The following is a 20,635-nucleotide window of genomic DNA, read 5'->3' as shown; positions in this document are numbered from 1 at the left end:
GTGTGCATGCGCTAAGAATAGTCTGTCACTTTGCTTTGCAATTGCTATCATCTGTAAATATGGGCATGCAGAATACAGACAGATTCTGACAACTGCGCAAAGGATATGAAAGTGATACTGAGCACTTATCCATATACACGGGCTGAGCAAAGTACCTGGGAATTGCACCCACCATCCACAGAATACATACTGTACAGCACAATGACCTATTCTATATAATGATTCCTATAGCCACTATAACACGGTTTCCCAACTCCAGGCCTCTGGACGCACTAACAGTGCATGTTTTCCAGGTATCCTCACAGAGGGCCATATTCAGAGGTGGAGACAGCGGACTTGCAAAAATGTGCTAACGACTCATCTGCTGTCTTGTGTACAGACACACCCTCCGCCGGCGCTCAGATCCACCACTTGCGTTACGTACAACACATGCAGCATCAGGAGCTTCAGTCACACCATTGAACATTTATTATTTATTATTACCAGTTATTTATATAGCGCACACATATTCCGCAGCGCTTTACAGAGAATATCTTACCATTCACATCTGTCCCTGCCCCAGTGGAGCTTACAATCTATGGCCCTCATTCAGAGCCGCACGTTACCAACAGTACGCTCGTTGCGTTCCGATGTTGACTAACCGCGCATGCGTCGGTGTTACACTGCGCATGTGCGTACGGCAGATTGCGAGCTTTTTTTCTCTCGTTCCTAAAATAGCGTACAGGAAGTGACATGTCAAATGTGATTGACAGAACAGGGCGTTTTTGGGTGTTGACGGGGGTGGAGATGGAAAAACGCAGGCGTGGCGAGGCGTTTTTGGGGCGTACATACATTAGCAGATGCGAACGTCAAATGTGTTCGGACCATCACATACGTCACTGGAACATCCTCTTTCCCTTCAAAATGCTCGCACAGTTTAGGGTCTGGATTACTCGACCACATTGGCGATGGCCTTCTCCTCCGTCCCGGGACTCCATGATGTTGCAGCGATTAATCGCGGGTGGTCACAAAAGCAATTAGTGTTGTATTGAAAACCGGCTTGGTATGTGTTTGGAAAGCAGTTTATTGGGATAGCACAAAACCGTACGCAGGTGGAAATCATACCTGCTAATGTCAGAATTACACAATCAATTGGCGTACATTTTTTGGGGGTTTTTTTGGCCTCAATTTGTTGTTTATGGCCTATTGTGACAATAATGTCATCATGTTTTAATTAGCTCCCCTTTTTTTTATTAATGTGGAATTTGCATCGTTATGTGATTTTTTAAACGTTCCTTCAAGAGGCCTTTTTTTTTTAAAAATGAAATGGTTTTTGGTGTCCTTTTTTGCCTTTAGGGCCAGGATTAAATGTAACCCATTTGTACAATAATGTCACAATACAATGTCAGATTTTTAACATAAATTTATTGTTTAAACACAAACCAATTGGCATAATATTTTGTTTTGTTTTTTTCTGGCAAAGATACTTTTTATCAAAAATAAATAATCAATAACTGCTAACATAAACGTACAAAAATAAATTAAAAACATTTCACAAGAAAGGAGAGGGAAGTTTTGACCAGAAAGGAATATGAGCCAAGCACAGAAGGAGTGTGGGAAAAGTCGCCATTGCTGTCACCGTTTTTTCGCCCGTTTGGATGGGGGAGGGTGGGCGCCAGACCGGGTCCGGGATGCCATCGGGCTGGCCTGTCCAGAGGCAGATGTTGTGGCCTCTGGACTAGGCACAGGGCTAGGCACATTTGGAGGATTGGCTGATGTTGTGCCAGAGGTGGAGGATCCTGATGTTCCGGCAGGAAGGGAGGTCGGCTCCACCATGTGCTGGCGAACGAGCTGCTCCAGGGCATCGGCGATGCGGATGTTGGCCCTGGTATTTTCCGCCAGGGCCTGACCAATGGTCACGTTGGCCGCAGCATTTTGCTCCAGGGCCTCAGCCACCCGTATCAGACTGGCGTCCATCCTCTGCAGAATCTCCGTATGGAAATCCGATTTTAAATTGAGTTCTGTGAGGAGGCCCACTGCCTGCGAGGGGGCACGCCCTGGACTGGCTTCTGCAGGGTCCTCAGCCGGATGTACTGGTTCCTCCCCTGCAGAGCCAGCAGAAATTCTGCGGCCAAGGCTTCCCTCTGGAGCAGACTCATCCACCTGTGTCTCTGTTGGAAAAATTAGAAAAGAGTCACATTAGAATCTACATATTGGCACAATAGCATTTCAGAGTTGGTGACATCACAATACTTACCTGGGCCAACATGAGGAGCCGCAAAGTCTGGCATGTCCGTATCCATGTTGGACACGCCAAACACCTCCACAGGCTGCACACACCCCTGTGCCAGCTCTTCTAAATCCGTCAACTCCAATGACACAGGGGTGGGACCCCCACCTGTCCCCCTTGCATGCCTAGCCCTGTCCGCGAGTTTTTGCTTTAGGCGATATTTGAAGTCGCCCCATCTGTGGGGAAAAATGGAAGCCATTATCCTTTGGTTTAAAATGGGGTTTGTTTTTAGGGGGGGCAAGGGTTTACTTACCGCCGTTTGACATCCCGGGCTAGACGGACATAGTCACCCACTCTATTGACAGCAACGGCTACCTCTTCCCACATTCTCCACTTCTGGCTTAGACTCATATTCCTGTCTGCCTGTGGCAGGATGTCCACACACTTCTGGATCAAAACCTCCATCTCCTTTCTTGTGAAATGTGGCTGACTTTTTTTTTTGCCCGCTTTGGCCGGAATACTGGGCCAAGCAGCCTCTTCCATGTCATCCTCCTCACCTATTTGTGTAAATTTACAGAATTCACAAAATCACAACTTGCCTAATCTTATGTTTCAAATTAATCGTTGATAGAAAATGCATGAAAGACTTACCGCCTGACTCTTGGCTATTTTTTCCCTGGTCTGTCGCCATGTCTGAGGTCCAAACAAGAAATACACCAGAATTTGAATGTGTTTTCGTGACGTATTTATACATGCGTCCTTATTTTGCGGCCGCATCATTGATTGTGCGGCCCTATGATCCCTCCTTAATTTGTGCGGGAAACGAAACACTATTTATGACTTGGTGTGTCTCAAGTCGAGGTGGCGTTTTTGGATTGTTGGAGGTTATCTTGGCTGGAGTTTATTGATTGCGTAGAAAGGAGTTGGCGGTTGGAGATTCGTTTGTTGGTTAGATTTGCGTTTTTTTTTCCGTTATCTTTGTTGGTTTATATTTTTGGGACCTCGTTTCTTGATTTGGTAAGTTTTGTGAAGTCTAACTTTTGTTCAGTTGTTGTTTCATTGTGTTTCGTATATTTTGTAATTTTTGGATCCCTAATTTTTTCTATTTTAGATTTTGTTTATTTTCGACCCCAAAGACCTTTTGATTTTGCATCTTAGATATTTGCTCTTGGTAAGTCCATTTTTTATCTTGTATTAGCGAACTAATTAGCGCATTTTTAGTAGTTACTCTTGTGACTTGTATTAGCGAACTAATTAGCGCATTTTTAGTAGTTACTCTTGTGACTTGTATTAGCGAACTAATTAGCGCATTTTTAGTAGTTACTCTTGTGACTTGTATTAGCGAACTAATTAGCGCATTTTAAACAGCTTAATAATCATTCTAACTTTTTGGTGGTTTATCTTTGGCTTTTTGAGTCAACATTTCGACCCGTTTTGATGTACTGTGTTAAATTTCGCTTTGCGGTTTTGCTAAATGGGTGTTTGGCATATTTTAACTTTGGTCTAGCACAAAATTTTTAAACAAAAATGCACAGAGTGAAATGTGTCAAGTAATTTTGGTGTTTATTTTCAGTTTGGACGTATCATGACAATACCCCGGCATGTAAGCAGCAATGGATGGTATCATCAAGCTAAGTTGTTTTAATATAGTTTTGGGGTGGGTCAAAAGCCTTACTTTGAAATCTTTGAATTTCAGGTTGATCTGGGGCGGATTGTTCTGGCCATGCTCCCGGAAGCCGACCAACCTCAATCTCATCCCAGGCGTAGGCATCGTAGGCATGCAAGGCCCCAGATATTTCGAACACGTGTCACCCTTTTTGGAATGCCCGATGATGAGGTTTTAAGACGCTACCGTCTACCTCCCAAAATCATCATAGACACTCTCTCATTAATAGAAAGTGATCTTGAGCGGCAAATTGACAGTCCAACAGCAATACCACCACTGACGCAATTTATGGCGGTGTTACATTTCTGTGCCTCAGGATCGTTTCAAACAACGGTGGGAATAGTGGCGGGCATCTCCCAATCCTCCTTTTCCCGGATCCTGAGGGCAGTGATGGAGGCACTTTTCAAGCACCTCCATCATTTTATTCAAATGCCTTTGGATATGGGTGCCCTTAGTGTGGCCAAGGCCAATTTTTACCAAATAGCTGGCTTCCCACACATCATAGGGGTTGTGGATGGTACTCACATACCACTTCAGCCTCCAGCACGGCTGGAGCCAATATTTAGAAACAGGAAACACTATCACTCCCTGAATGTAATGGTGGTATGTGATGCCTCCCTCCAGATCCTGTCCCTGAATGCTAAATTACCAGGAAGTGCACATGACTCCTTCGTCATCCGGCAATCAGGGATATGGCAGAAATTAACCAACCTACAAGCTGGTGATGCGTGGCTTCTGGGTAAGTGGAGACCTTTAGTACATAACAATGTTAAGCTTGATACACAGTGTTCCTGATGTTGTCTCTTATTTTTCACAGGAGACAGTGGATACCCTTGCATGTCCTGGCTGCTCACTCCTTATTTGGCTCCCACACCAGGCCCACAAAGTGAGTATAATTCCGCACTTACAACCACCAGGCAAGTAGTGGAGCGCTGTATCGGCCTTTTAAAAGGCCGATTCAGATGCCTCCACCGCTCTGGTGGCGAGCTCATGTATTTGCCGGATATGGTGTCGAAAATTGTGGTCCTGTGTGGGATATTTCACAACATCGCCATAAGGAGTGGTGTCCCAATGCAGCCAGAGGATGCCTTACCTGAGGATGGCCCCCCCGAGGTTGGTCGGAGGTCAGTATGTGGGGGGGCCATACGCGATGATGTGGTGGCCAGATTTTTTAGGTAAGTTTGACCAAAACTACAGTGTTTATACCTAATGTGTTTGTGTTTGTTTGCGAACATCTAATTTATTTTTATTTTTTTCACCATCTTCTGTTTGTTCACATAATCTTTGCCACTCCAACGCTCACTACTTCCTGCTACCCTTACCAAACCTGGATCTGGTGATTTTGGGCATATATTCTGGAACCCATATCGCAACGCCATGTTTGTGGAATCATGTTGGCATGGTCCTTCGTCAACCAGTTCTTGATTGTTTTTTTTATTTAAATATTTTATTTGTATGTGTTGTATTTGAGATTATCACTGTTTTTTTTTTTGGGGAGTGACCACTTTGATTTCTCATTTATGTTGTGAATAAATGTTTGGAGAGTGAAATGGTCTTCCTTTTTTTGGACGTTAACAGCAAGTGTAACCAGGTTAACACACCTTACATTTGACTAAGGGGTAATCCAGTACTGACACCAGTTGATGTAAACTGAAATATGTTTTCAGGTTCCCAACCCACACCAAAAGGAAGCCTGTCCAAACCTTTGGATTTGGAAGATTGGCCTAAGCAGCTTGCACACCAACTAGGAACCTGTAAAATGTCGAAATATCTAATTGACACTACACCCAAAAAGGGAAATGACATTGTTACTGTTATGTGTTTCTTGTGGCTGTTTAACATACAAATACAAAACACAATCTAACTTTTAAAAAAGGGAAATCCTTGCAGGAACAGTCTACTTATGTCAGGGAAAACTATTTTTGTTTTGGAAAAAAAGAATGAGCCAGAACATATATTAGAACTAAAAAATTTATTTAGAAAACGAAAATAAACAAAAAAAACTACTGGCGAAGGATGCCAGACAGCCGGTCAAGGCCCACAAGAATGCCAATGACATGTTGGCGCATCTGGCCAACACATTCGTCCACCTCTTGTCGACGCCTCTGTTCCTCTGTGGGTGAGAAAAGTGTGTGGATTAATAAAACAATAGGGAATCCACATTAAAAAAACAAAAACACAACGAAATCACTCCTAAACCTAAAAAAAAAAAACCAAAACAAAAAGGGGGTGCTGCCAAAAATACAAGGCCTATGTACAAATTCCCACAGGTGTGATATGTGTATGTTGAAATCAGCAGGAAGAGGTAAAGGCAAACTGCTAAATCACCAAAAGTAAACCAAACTAGCACGAATAAAGGCACGACACATGATTACATACAAACAGTTTGTGGTTAAAAAAAATGTGAAAGAAAAACATACCGGGAGCCAAAACGGGAGCTCCGGAAGTCCCTCCATGTTCTTCCTCGGAGGAGCCTTCATTCCCCAAAGAACGGGGAGGGGTAATGATGGACTCCGGGGAGGGGGTAATTGGAAGAGGGGTGGGTGGAGGAGAGGGGGAAGTGGGACGGAGGGGAAGGAGGCCCGACAGTTCCGGGAGAGGGTCTTGGAAGGCTGGGGAGGAGTGGGGTATAGGGGAAATATTTGGGGTGGAGTGTTGGCTGGGGGTTGGGGATAGTGGCCGGGAACGCCGTCTGGCCGGACGGTGACGGCGTAGTCTTGGCTGTCCTCCTAAAATATGTCAAACAAATTGAGGTTAGTTTCTGGGCAAATCCGGGGCCCAAATAAAAAAAAAAAAACCACCAACAAAAAACATGCAAATAGGAGTAGAATGAAAAAAACAGAAATAGAGGGAAAACATGCACACGCAGATATGAGGGCAAATAATAAATAGGACAGACAGGAAAACATGCAGACGCAGATATGAGGACAAATAATAAATAGGACAGACAGGAAAACATGCACACGCAGATATGAGGACAAATAATAAATAGGACAGACAGGAAAACATGCACATGCAGTTTGCCCCACAAACACAAACATGAAAACCACAATACATAACACTTACTTTCCAGGATCTGCATGCGAAAGCATGCCAGCAAGCGGGGCGTTCGCCGTTGCAGGTCTGACCACCTGCGCTCCAGCTGCCCGATGTTGCGGCGTGAACCTAAGGACCGCAGGCGGGACCGTGCCTCCGCACACGCGGAGCGCTTCTGCCGGTTGGTGATGGGTGGAGGCTGGCTGGTGATACGGCGATCCATCACCTCCGTAAGCACCAGCAGCTCGCGCCTGGTGAATGCGGAGGCTCTCATGATGGCAATGGAGTTTTTCATACAAAACATTTTTGATAAAGTGTGCAATAAATTTCTGATTGGCTAATGTATTTTGGAAATTAACAGGAGCAATTTTATTGGTTAGTGTATGAGTCATGTGTTCAACAGGGCCAGAAATCTCTGGAGAGTTATGATAGGCTTGATGCAGTGACATGCGTTTGCAAATTTAAATAAAGAAATGAACCCCGGAAAATATGCGAGGATCCACAGCAATAGAACAATTGTTTAATTGTGGTTCACATGTTTTTTGAACAATAAAAGCGAATGTTCCATCCGTACGTATTCTGCGGGTAAACACAAACACGGACAAGAGTAAAGTTTCTTGCATTGTGTTGAAAAAAAAAAAACAATTAAGCTAATTGATACATTGATTGGCATGATACGATTGAGGGAGGTAGGCAGAATAAAGGAGCAGGTAATCGACATCTGACAAGGCCACTTCCGGTTTCACTTGTGCGTGCGTTCCCTTCAAGCCATTTCGGGGATGTACGCTCGCTATTTCGCACGCTCGTTAGTTAGAGGAGGGGTCGCCTGAGTTTAGGGAGGAATTTTAGATGCGAAAGAAAATACGAGCGAGCCATTGAATTTAAATAATTTTGTACGTACGCCTAACGTACGTGCGCCCGCTTGCGAGTGGGTCTGAATGAGGGCCTATGTTCCCTACCACATGCTCACAAATATACACACTATGGTCAATTTTGTGGGGAGCCAGTTAACCTACCAGTATATTTTTTGGAGTGTGGGAGGAAACCGGAGTACCCGGAGTAAACCCACGCAAGTACAGGGAGAATATACAAACTCCACACAGTTAGGGCCGTAGTGGGAATCGAACCAATAACCTCTGTGCTGCCATTTCAGCAACCCTATGGTGTCTCAGAATGTCCATTTCAACTAAGACGCCAGGGCCGGGGCAAATCCATCTGTGAACGAATTTGCAGTGGCAGACTAGGAGAACACAGAAAACGGTGACGAAATACCTGCGGTTTTTTAGCCACCCTCCGTTACCTCCCCCAAATGATCACTAATCTTGCAAATAAATCCTCATTGTGTCCGCCATCACTAAACAAAAACCGTGCGTGAGCGGTGCAGCTGTGACGCATGCGCAGTAGCAAAAAAATCGCTCCACTGTCATCGACATCTACATTGTGTCCACCTCTGAATTAGGCCCATGGTAACATCACACTACACCGTAACACAGCTGCATATATAAGAACATATAAATGACCATTAGTCCCACCATCACCTCTAGGCTGTCATCCGACTAGTCTACAGGCTCAATTACCCCTGCCACTCCCAGTTTTTGCATTGCAGTGTCCGTGGAAGACATCTGTGATCAGAAAAGTGCAGGGAGCCGGACGGGGCACTTGTAGCTGAGTAGCTGGCCACGGCTCATGACCCAATGCCCTAGGCTACAGTCTAATGGTTGATCAGGTGCCGCCCTTTAAACTTGTCTCCCTCAGTACTCTGAATTTCTACAATTCTTCCAGAATCCTAAAGTGGACAGCAGAATGATACGGAACCTGACACTGCTGGAACTGACAGAGAAACTGCAGGATGGATCCCTTTCTCCAGAATGTGTCCTGTATTCCTATGTTGAGAAGGTCAGAGACCAGGGTAGTCCAACTACGTCTGCACACACCTTATTGTTTAAAATATATCAGAGAGAGAAATGATACTATTTGGCTAATGTGGGTAGTTGGGGGGTGTTGCATTGGGTACAGTATATAGTGGTGGTGAATGTGGTGTGGGCTGTGGTGGTGGGTAAATTATATATTGGTTCCTAGGGTGTGGTGGATGCAGTGGATATGTTTTGTAGATGGGTTTTATGGTTGGTGGGGTCATGTGTTGTGGTGGGTAGGTGTGGTGGTGAGTGGGTTTGTGTTGGTTGGTGGATATGTTGTGGTAGTGGCTGTGTTATGCTTGCTGGGAAGTATTGTGCTATGGTGGGTGTTATACTTGAAGGGGTGTGCTGTGTTGTGTTGAGTATATTGTGGTTGTGGGTGGGTGTGTTATGGTAGTGAGTGCATTTTGGTGATGGTGGATGTGTTGTGGTGGGTGTTATGCTGTGGTGGTGGTAGTTTGTGTTGTGCATGTTGTGGTGGTGGGTAGGTGTGTTGCTTAGTGGTGGATGAGTGTTATGCTTTGTGTTGTATATTGTAATAGGATGGTGGTATGGTGTGTTCTGCTTGGTGGGGTGTATTGTGTTGTGGTGGGTGTTATGCCTTATGGGGTTGGATGTGTGGGGTGTGGTGGTGGTGGGTGTTTTTTGGAGGTTGTAGGTATGTTGTGAATGGTGGAGTATGTTGTGTTGTCAGGGATGAAACTAGGGGGCCGGGCGGAGTAAGTACCCCGGGTGTAAGTGGGTTTCAAGATGCAACTCCTACCTGCTTCCTTTCTCATGGTGCCTCCTCCTCAGTCACAGTATCGGGGTTATGTAGCAACAATATAATGGAGGAGACATGACATAAATATCCTGTAAAAGGCTAATGAGCACTGCAGACCTCAGTCACCGTTGTTCTCAATGGGGACTGAGATCAGACTCTATGTTCCAAGCTCTAAAAAATGTAGCTTCTCACAGTTTGGCCCGAAAGCTGATGCCATCTTCATATGGCGGTAACTACTTTATGCCTATGGTTGCATACTCGCATGAGAGGTGCGATTCCTCTCCGGCAACCTACAGCCTGCTGGGAAGTTTTTGAAAAAACATGAAAGTCCTGCACATGTGCAGTGTTAGAGACTGTGGAGGAGTCTTTAGAAAATGCAGAAGACTCCTCAGTTGTATTGCCCAGGGCCTACTGTTTCTTACAACCACTGTCCCTGCAGAACTTGAAGAACGTGAAGCCTTGGTTGAACGGGGAAGTTCGATCTCTACTCAAGGCTCGTGATAGAGCGTTTAAATCTGGTGATTTAGAAATGTTGAAATCTTCCAGGTGTAAATTGCAGAAAGGTATTAGGAGGGCTAAAATTAGTTACTCCGCAAAGATTGAAGCTAGAAGTCATGATAACAGGAATCCGAGAAGCCTGTGGCAGATGATCCAGGATATTACTGGTTGTAAAATAAAAAAGGAGGTGATTAGCAATGACAATAATCTATTAGCTGAAGATTTGAACCTGTTCTACTCTAGGTTTGATCAAGAGAATAGTTTTTCTGTTACGCCCCAAATTCCCCGGGTGGGGGAGTCTCCTCTTATGTTGGAGGAGTATGATGTGATTAAATGTCTACGTCGGGTTGATTTGTGTAAATCAGCCGGCCCGGATGGGATTAGCGGTAAAGTCCTCAAGGGGTGTGCAGACCAGTTAAGTTGGATATTAACGGTCTTATTTAATTTGTCCCTTTTTAATTGTGTAGTGCCGAGATGTTTTAAGAAGGCAAATATTGTTCCAGTTCCAAAAAAGGGGGTAGTAAAATGCCTTAATGATTATCGCCCAATTGCACTAACTTCATTGATAATGAAATGCTTTGAAAGGCTGGTATTAGGACATATTCAATCTTTTTTCCCAGTAGATTTTGATCCTTTTCAGTTTGCATATAGGAAAAATCGTTGCACTGATGATGTGGTACTTACAGCACTTCACTCTATTTTAGCTCATTTGGAAGTGAGGGATTCTTATGTTCGGATACTCTTTGTTGATTTTAGTTCTGCTTTAATACGGTTATTCCCGTCTCACTAACATCTAAGTTGTTTGACTTGGGGTTAAGTGGGTCTATTTGTAACTGGGTTTTAAACTTTTTAACTGATAGACCACAAGTAGTTAGAATTGGAGGTGCTGTGTCGGGGGAAGTGTTGATTAAGACTGGTGTTCCCCAGGGTTGTGTTCTCAGCCCCCTATTATACTCGCTATTTACCCACGACTGCGTGTCGACTTCTGATTCTGTGAAAATCATCAAATTTGCTGATGATATTGCAGTCGTTGGGTTAATTAGCAGGAATGATGAGTCCCATTATAGGAAAGAGATCAAAAATTTGGTTTCTTGGAGTGGTGATAATCACTTGCTCCTAAATGGTGACAAGACAAAAGAACTGGTAATTGATTTTCGTAGGAGATGTTTAGAGCAGAAATTGCCAGTGTCTATTAACAACCAGGATGTTGATATAGTTGAGTCTTTTAAATTTCTGGGTATCCAGGTTGCGGCAGATTTGACATGGTCTTTAAATACACTGTCCCTAATTAAAAAGGCGCAACAGCGTTTGTTTTTCCTAAGACGTTTGAGGGCCTCGGGAGTTAGCAAAGTAACTATGCTAAACTTTTACAGATGCTCAATTGAGAGCATTCTGACGTTTGGTATCATTATCTGGTATGGCAACTGCACAGCGAGTGAAAGAAGTGCACTGGAACGGGTTGTTAGGACCGCCAGCAAAATCATTGGCGTGCAGTTGCCAACTATTCATGATGTTTATGGGCTTAGGGTTCTAAAGAGAACCAAAGGTATCATATCGGATCCAAGCCATCCATTTCATGAATTTTTTGATAAGCTCCCATCTTTAAAGCGGTTTAGAGTACTTCGGGCACGTACGAGTCGCTTGAGGGTTAGTTTTCTTCCATCTGCTGTGCGCATGTTGAATGCTATGATTGTATCTCTTTAGTTAATTTTAATTTTATTATTTTTGCGAAATTGTTTGTGATAACCTTTACCATGGATTGCTATTCACTGTTTTAAAAAAGTGCAATGTAATTTCGTCTGTCAAACTTGTTTTGCTGATGACAACAATAAATACAATACAATACAATACTTTTTAATATGCAGTTATGATAACTATGTTAAAAAGTCTAATACACAACATGATATGGATTGTTAATTGCGGCACTGCCATGACTACTGCTGCATAGAACTCTAAATCTTGTGCTACCCATTAGAGATAGAAATATACCTAATATTGTCTAGATAGAATACTCTGTTCTAGACTCTGATTAATGTCTTCTCACAGGCTCTGGAAGTAAATGACAATCTCAACTGTGTGACTGTATTTCTGTCAGACTGTGAGGCTCAGCTCAAGGAACTGAGAGAGAAAGAGGAGAAGGGTCCACTATACGGAGTCCCCATCTCTATAAAGGAACACCTTGGTTATAAGGTAGTTATTATACTCTGTATACTCTATTGGTGTGGGGCACACTGAACTCTACTAATTCTACTAAGAGGAAGTTCTTCATAAATACATTTTGCTTTATCTGAAAAGACTGCAAATTCCATGAGACTTAAAGCAACCTTGTCCTCAAATAACTTCTAAAGCTTGAAGAATTTCCTTGATTGAACACAGGTGTGTTCATGAACGGTCCAACCTAACTCAACTGCTGCGAAGCATGGACATCCTTGTAACAAAACCATTTGGTGTATTTTCAGGGCCACCCTGCCACCTGCGGCCTTGTTCAGTACCTCGATAAAGTGGATGAGGGGGACGGCGTCATTGTGAAGGTTTTGAAGAAACAAGGAGCCATTGTGTTTGCCAAGACAAATGTTCCCCAGTCTCTCCTTTGGTGACTACATGTCAGGGAATCTGATATTTCTCTTGAGTTATCCATGTGTAGCCCCTTCCCACAGGTCTATATGATGTGGGTATTTACCGTTAGTGCAACTCCTTCTGGCTCAGGGTTCCACGAGGCTCAGACTGTTCACCGAGTGTTTTAAAAGTAGGCTGACAATATTACATCACAAATACATCAGTACAGATCACATCACAAATAATAATAAAGGGGCACCAGATGATTTTCCACTAGTGCACAGCTCCAGAACATACTTGTAAACTACAGTAAAATCCAATAGTGTCCCTTATATGTGGCACAGTAGCTGGAAATCCATGCCTTGGGAATAGTTTTTCTCACTCCTGTGGGCAAATTTACTAAGATGGGAGTTCTATTAAGTATTGTTGCCCATAGCAACCAATCAGATTCTGCTTCTCATTTATCTAGCACCTTCTAGAAGATAATACCTGGAATCTGATTGGTTGCTATGGGCAACATCACCCATCTTAGTAAATTTACCCCCTGTACTCTATAGCAACTGTCCTGGTCACACTGCATGTAGTTATCATCACAGTAATGTAGTGCCCCTTGAACTACACTGAAATGCCAAAAGTCATGGGATAGGTGCCTAGTATCGTGTAGGACCCCCTCTAGCCCGGCGATGTGCAGCAACTGGATGGAAGATTTCTGGAGAGATGTTGACTCGTCGTCTGGATAGCTTCCCACAACTCCCTGATATATGTAGGTGCAGGATCTTGGGTGCGGATGGACCTCTCCACCACATCCCATATATACTAGATTGGGTTCATGTTGGATGAACGTGGTGGCCGCACCAGTCATCGGAACTTTCCTGAATGCTAATCGAATCAAATCTGGACAAATTGGGGCCGATGACACAGTACTTTATCCTGCCAAAGTATTCCATCGTTGTGGAAGTACATGAAGCCCATGAAGGGCTGCAAATGGTCATCAAGCAATGCCACATAGTGGCTACTGGTCAATGACGTGTTCTGGCAGACCAGCGAACCTAAACCATGCCACATGAATACACCCCACCAATATGGAACCACCATTAGCCTGAATGATGCCTTGTTGACAACTGGGGTCTGTGACCTGTTGGGGTCTGCGCCAGATCCAAATCCTCCCATCAGCAGGTACCAGACACCTATCCAGCAGGTCAGTGCAGCGTTCTTTAGCTTCCATGGGATATGGGAGCAGAAGATCCACCATTGTGAACCTGTTAACCATATAACACCGGACACAGCGCACTCACCTGGGCTCGTGACATCACTAATTGGACCCCAGAAGGCTGGCAACATGTGGCGTGGTCCGATGACTCATGGTTCAAGTTGTTTTGGGCTGGGGGATTGACACTCGATAGACACCTACATGATACTTGGCATCTATCCCATGACGTTTGGCATTTTAGTGTATGTGTGTGTGCACAGGGAATACACCAGATTGTAAACTCGACTGGGGCAGGGACTGATGTGAATGGACAAATATTCCCTGTAAGGTACTGCGGAATATGTGTGTGCTATATAAATAACTATTAATAAACAATAATAAACTGGTTACCATAGGCTGTATATGGAGAAAAGTGAATTGTAAAAACTAGACTTTTTGAGCATGTTCTGTGTTAGGATTTTATTGCAATGTTATATACGGTACTAATTCACAATACTTTTCTCTACCATTTTCTACTAAGCCATGAAACCAGTAATCCGATATACGGGTACACACTAAATCCCCATAACAGAGCCAAGGCTGCGTCGGGATCTTCCGGTGGAGAGGGGGCATTGATTGGAGGAGGCGGTTCAATTCTTGGTATTGGAACAGACATTGGTGGCAGCATCCGTCTCCCGTCCAGCTCCTGTGGAATTGCCGGATTCAAACCAACTCACAGCAGAGTGAGGTGAGCTGTAGCTAATAATACATATATTATATATAGATTATTACAGTAGTTTTCAAACTCGACCCTCAGGACCCCAAACAGTTCCTGTTTTCCAGGTCACCTATTGATCTTTAAAATATGACAGCATGTCTTGATGACCATATCATGTTGTATAAAGTTCTCTGAGAATATAGGGGAATATGACCTAAGCCTTGGAGAGTGATACAGTGAGGAATGATAAAGTACCAACCAATCAACTCCTACCTGTCAGTTTACAGGCTGTGTTTGAAAAATGACAGTTAGGAGCTGATTGGTTAGTAGTTTATCACTCTGCAAGGATTAGTACATCTCCCCCCATAATCACTAGTAGGACTGTATCAAAACATCTGTACAGTTATAGGTAGTTCATTTCCAACCTCCTGAAATTCCCCCAGTGAAGGACACAGACAATTTTGGCAATATTCCAAAATATCGTTATTAAGATATTCTGGGATCTCAGTTCATCATGTACCTAGATGATATCTTTATTTGTTCTAGAAGTTTGTCTCAAGCATCTTATAAAACTATAAGTCAGAGCTCTGTGATAATGGCCTCTAGGCTAAACTTCATTCAGTCCCATTCATTGGTTATTTAATATCCACTGAAAAGCTACAAATAAAAGGGATTGAACTGGCCCCAAAGTGCAGAGATTAAAGCTGCTAAGAGTTCCTCTGCTTTTCCAACTACTCTCAGTCTGTCATAAACTTGGAAACTTACAAGTACCTGCAAGTGGTCTTCGGGCGCATTTTATCAACTTATGAAAAGTTTTTCACTGCTTCAGGGGCCTATTCATCATCAGTGGCCGTATGGCCCCCGATGATTAAGTATTGAATCTGCATTACTAACCTCCTCCCCGTCGGCAGAACTACACATGAGTGACCCGAGGTCACGCATGTGCAAAGCCGCCGGGGAGGTATTGAGGAGGTGGTGGAGGGATCCGCACTGATCCCTTTTCGCATACCCGGAACTCCTTCCCATAGGAAGGAGCAGGGATCCAAGAACAAGTGCCGTCTGAAGATTGCGCTTCTTTCCGCATGGTTACCGGGCCATTTATTGATGAAGAATAGGCCCCTCAGTCTTAAAATGGTTATACACACTATATAATGAATCGTACAATATATCATTCCGATTTCAATCGGAACAATATATGTCAACCACACAGGGGCGTTTCTAGAGAGGAGGGGGCCCGTGTGCAGTCTCCGACACGGGCCCCCTCCTCTCCGCCTGGCAGTCGGCAGTGCACTGAGCTGTGCGCGGCCAGCGCCAGAGTTATAGACTCTGGGCACTAGAGTGTGCCCAGGGTCTATAATGTATGCACAGGTCACTGGGAAAATGGTGGGACCCCGGAGAGGTAAGTAATATTATGGGTGTAGGGTGTGCGGTGCGGGGCCCCCCTGGACCCAGGGGCCCGTGTTCCCCGCACACCCTGCATCCATTATAGATACGCCCCTGCAACCACATCGCATAGTGTGTACGTCTGTCCGTCATTCGTGGCGGTCGTTCACAGCAGATGGGTCAATGCTATGAATGACCCTGGTGCAGTTACATGTAACGATACATTATGACAGGTGTGATGTATTGTTACATCGCATCGCACCATCACATGGTGTGTACCCAGCTACTCTCTTGAAGTGCATGCTTCCTCAGTGCCTTTCCTAAACTGTCACTCACAAAGGGTTTTCAGAATACACCCTGGGAAGTGTGTTGGGACTATAGAAAGGAACATGTCACCTCTACTGTGCAGATTATGGTGAGATAGTGAGGCTGAGATGCCAGCCTCTGTGCGTCATGATCAGGGGTACCCATGGCAAAGTACGTCACTCCATTATGAAGGGATACTAGTGATTATCAAGGTTCCGATTAATCTCTGTGCTCCAGGTTACCCAGAGCATTTTGTTAGTATTATAACAGGTTTACATCTGGAGAGATTCTTTCAGTGTATGAGAAAATATTAATGCGTGGTCAGAGTACAGCAGGTAATATAAAGTTCTAATACAATATGCTGTCAATGTAGATGAAAAGAAAATGATGTTTTAGCAGTATATTATCAGGGTATAGGAGATACTAATAATATCACTTCATTTTGCAGTATTCATGGTGACCGCCCGTGTATTGATGGAATGACTACAGGTAATTATTTGGGTGCAGATACATGGTGGAGATTGCAGTTGAATGGCTCAGTTGAATCCTGTGTAACATGTTATTGCCTGGGAAGGGAAGTAATGTGTGTAACATTACAGAACTGGTTAAAAAGTAACCTTGATTGTATTCATTTGACGAGGTGAATGTCCTCCTTGGGTTCTGGGGGTTGCTTGGTTTTGTTTTGTAAATTCGATTTTTGTATATTTTGTAAACATTCTTTTTACTATTACGGAAGCATGTGCAGTGAACCGGGGGCCTGATTCAGACCCGCTCGCGAGCGCTGAGTGCTCGCAAGCGGGTTGATGTTGCCCAAATGCGCATGCGCACGACAGAGGCGCCTCTGTCGTGCGCATGTGCGAGACCCGAATAACGACGGGGTAGCCGTCGTTATGGGTCTCGCACCAAAGGGGGCGTGCTGTCGATGGTGAGTGACAGCACGCCCCCTTTGTTGGGCGTGCCTGGGGCGTGGCTGCCCAGATGGAGGCCGTCTGGGTCCGGCCCCACTGACATCACTAGTGATGTCAGTGGGAGTGATTTTGGCTCTGATAGAGCCAAAATCACTCCAGGGCTTGCGGCAGACGAGACCCTACCGCAAGGGTCTCGTCGCAAGCCCGATGGTCGCGATGGTCTTGACCATCGCGACCATCATCATGGATGCTTGCATAAGCTGTGGGTGTAACCCACAGCTATGCGAGCGTCCACGAGGCCGCTTCACAAAAAAAAAAACACGCCCTGATTCAGAGCGGGCGCTCGTTCAGAGCGTCCGGCTCTGAATCAGGCCCTGGGTGCGAGAATGGAGAAAATGCATCAGGCATCTGTTATTCCAGTTATGTAGGGGGTAAATTTGCTAAGCGGCGACGTTTACCAGCCGCCACTTCTCCTGGTGTTTAATCCATGTAATACGGCAATGACTTTAAAAGCACTGCTGTGTTTTGCTATTAATATTATTGCCATTTTAAATATTGGGCTTAAACACGTTGGGGTGTACATTTACCCCGGGGTGTAAGAAAAGTTCAAATTAGTGCGCCAGTCACTTCATTGATGAATTAGTAAGGTTGCATATTTATTGGGGGTTAAATGTGTAACAGGGTGCAAAGTGTACACCTTAATTGGGTGCCATATTTCCGTGTAATGGGGTTCAAGGGCAGTGCAGTACCGTATTTCATGAGTTTGTTATTTGGGTGACATTAATGGACTGCGATTACGCACGTAGACAGGAATCCATCGGACGAGTGAGTGATAGGCCGTGAACGTTTGGGGGTGGTGACGGTATCAGTCCGTTGGAACGCCGTTGCATGGGCGTGCATAAATTAGCCACTGTATTGCCTAGGCAGCCTGAGTACTCACTGCGTGCAGCGAGACTTGCAATTTCTGTGACGGGTCAGACCTGCTGTAATTGTGCGTGACAGGCCGATGTGCTCCGATGTTACCACAGTATGTGCAGGACTGCGAGGTATTACGGATGTGAGAAAGCAGTAGTGGGCTGAGCTGTGGCAGATATTAGCATATTTTCGCAGCTGCATTGCGTGCAATTGTGATCCGTGCTGGATCAGGCCCTGTAAGAGGGGATGTAGTTTATAGACTGGCGGACTAAATGCCACCGGTCTATATCCCGACAGCAGAAGCCCGACAAAGGACTTAAGATAGGGGTCGAAATACTGATGCCTATCTTAATCCCGATGCCGGAATGCCGAAGGACGCCGGACCAATCCGGCCATCCTTAGCACTTAGCCGTGAGGGGGGGTGTTAGGTTTGGGCACCCCGGGGGGACTTAGGGTTAGGCACCCCCTGGGAAGAGTTAGGTTTAGGCTAGGGGAGGGGGGGCAGGGTTAGGCACCCCCCGGAAGGGTTAGGTTTAGAGTGCGGGGGGGAGGTTTAGGTACCCATGGGGGGGACTTAGGGTTAGGCACCACCCCAGAAGTTTTAGGGTTAGGCACCCCTAATGGAGGGTTAGGGGGGGGAGGGTAGGGTTAGGGTACTTACATGCTCCGTCGGGATTCTCTTCTATCGGCCTTCCGGCATCGGCATTTCATCCTGGGAGCTATTAAGCCACCGGGATTTCATATCCAACCCCTGTAAGAGGTGTACACCTTAATTGTTTGTCTATTATACCAGTGGCAACATGCAATGGACCTATGGCGAGAGATGTGGACGCTCTGGTACTTTCCATGAGGGCTCTATGGTGTGATGAGATGTTTCGTCTAGACCCAAAAGTCCCACCTCTGTATTTCAATGAGGAGGTAAAGATACCTACATATAAAATAGATGTGGAGTGTATATGAATAGGGGAGGGGCACCGTAACTCTGATATTCCCCTGGGCGTTGTAAGATTTATACAGACTTTCACAAATTACCAAACACAATAATGGTATCAAGTTACAGCAAAAAACGGGGATATATATGTTGGGATGAATGGAGCTCAGTACTCAAATTATAATTCCCTTCCCTGACTCTTAGGGGTATATTTACTAAAGTGTGGGTGGATGTTGCCCATAGCAACCAATCAGATTCTAGCTACCATTTTCCAGATGGTACTAGTTAAATAAGTAGAATCTGATTGGTTGCTATGGGCAATATCTCCACTTTTGTAAACCTGCACTTTAGTAAATATACCCCTTACTACCCAACATCATCTCACTGACCTTCATTCTATAGATTTACTCCTCTACCAAACCTCTCCGTATTGGATATTATGAAGAGGACGGATATTTCCAGCCGAACCCCGGTATGAGACGAGTTCTTCTAGAAACCAAACATCTTCTACAGGATGCTGGACACAAGGTGAGAGGAGCACGTAGATGGGGGTCATTTATGGTACATCATGTATACCTGTGTGCTGAAGGGTGACATCTTTACCTGTATCTCCCATTAATATACCAGATAGCAGCTGCCATTTTAGTATGCAATCTGAGCATAAGCAGCTCACTTTTAATAGATGGGAAGTGAAATTAATTTAATGGAAGAGCTAATTTATCTTAAATACTTCAATGTACTTTGGAATACACTTGGAAATTATGATTCAGAGAGATGTACGTTAATCTGCTAATTAACATACATCTCCGATGTTGAGGGGTCTGCAATCTCGCTCACAGATCCCCCCTAACCCGCAGCATGATTGATATGGGGTTGGCGTGTCTGGTCACCGTTCCCAAAAACAGGAGCATGTCGTCCCCCTTTTTCTGGAGGGACGAGGCCTGGGTCTGTGTCGGTAAAAAGCAGATTCCTGGCCGCTTAAGTGACCACCACCCGGTCAGGCTGTGAGAAGCTTCAGCTTCATTGGATTAAATTTGCAGTGCAGTTGTCTGGTCATCAATAAATACCATTTCTAATCTTTACAAATCGATCATTTGCCTTCTCTGTAGAAGCTGCTTTGGCAGGAAGATTCTACAGATGGCTGTCCATTCCTAGGCCGGGATATACTAAGGTTGCGGTGCACATCCCGCCAGTCACTGCAAAAATACTAATCACATATGTACTAACATATGTGATTAGCATCGCAAAGGATAGCTCTTTGCAAAACTGCCGACGCCGGGTGAGGGGGTTTCCGTGGGTCTTCGTCCCCTTCTAGCCCCCGGAGCTTCCTGCTAGTCACCTCTGCAGGAAGTCCCGGGCTCCTCCTCATCCTCCCTGCACCCGGAAGAATAGGAGGAGAAGGAGACGAGGGACCCAGGAGGAGCACAGGCCGACACGCAGGAGGCTGAGGTGAGTGGGGGCCGGTGCTGGGTGACTGTGGGGCGGCGAGGCACCGGCAAAGCATCGGGAGCAGGATGAGGTAAGAAGCCCATAAACCTGGCAGTACCCTAGCCAGGACTTAGTACATATGAAAATGCGGTAAAAACCCCGAAAACTGGGTTTTTTTACTACATTTTTCCTTTAGTAAATCCTGGCACTAGA

The 20,635-nt window shown here is 44.9% G+C and overlaps 1 protein-coding gene across 1 annotated transcript in view; it reads left to right on the top strand.

Moving 5' to 3' along the window:
- LOC148474658 (vitamin D3 hydroxylase-associated protein-like) overlaps nucleotides 1–20,635 on the top strand; it is a 51,378-nt gene that overhangs the window by 4,853 nt on the left and 25,890 nt on the right. Inside the window, exons 2-8 of the mRNA XM_088458313.1 lie at nucleotides 8,694–8,807; nucleotides 12,135–12,278; nucleotides 12,548–12,681; nucleotides 14,375–14,581; nucleotides 16,689–16,729; nucleotides 18,857–18,981; nucleotides 19,397–19,522. Of these exons, the coding sequence (XP_088314439.1) occupies nucleotides 8,694–8,807; nucleotides 12,135–12,278; nucleotides 12,548–12,681; nucleotides 14,375–14,581; nucleotides 16,689–16,729; nucleotides 18,857–18,981; nucleotides 19,397–19,522 (891 nt within the window). The remainder of the gene's footprint in view (nucleotides 1–8,693; nucleotides 8,808–12,134; nucleotides 12,279–12,547; nucleotides 12,682–14,374; nucleotides 14,582–16,688; nucleotides 16,730–18,856; nucleotides 18,982–19,396; nucleotides 19,523–20,635) is intronic.

This window comes from Taudactylus pleione, unplaced genomic scaffold (assembly GCF_031769625.1).
Source record: "Taudactylus pleione unplaced genomic scaffold, aTauple2 ptg000824l, whole genome shotgun sequence".
Classification (NCBI taxonomy): domain Eukaryota; kingdom Metazoa; phylum Chordata; class Amphibia; order Anura; family Myobatrachidae; genus Taudactylus; species Taudactylus pleione.
The sequence above is the reverse complement of the archived record's forward strand: the minus strand, read 5'-3'. Positions and strand labels throughout refer to the sequence as shown.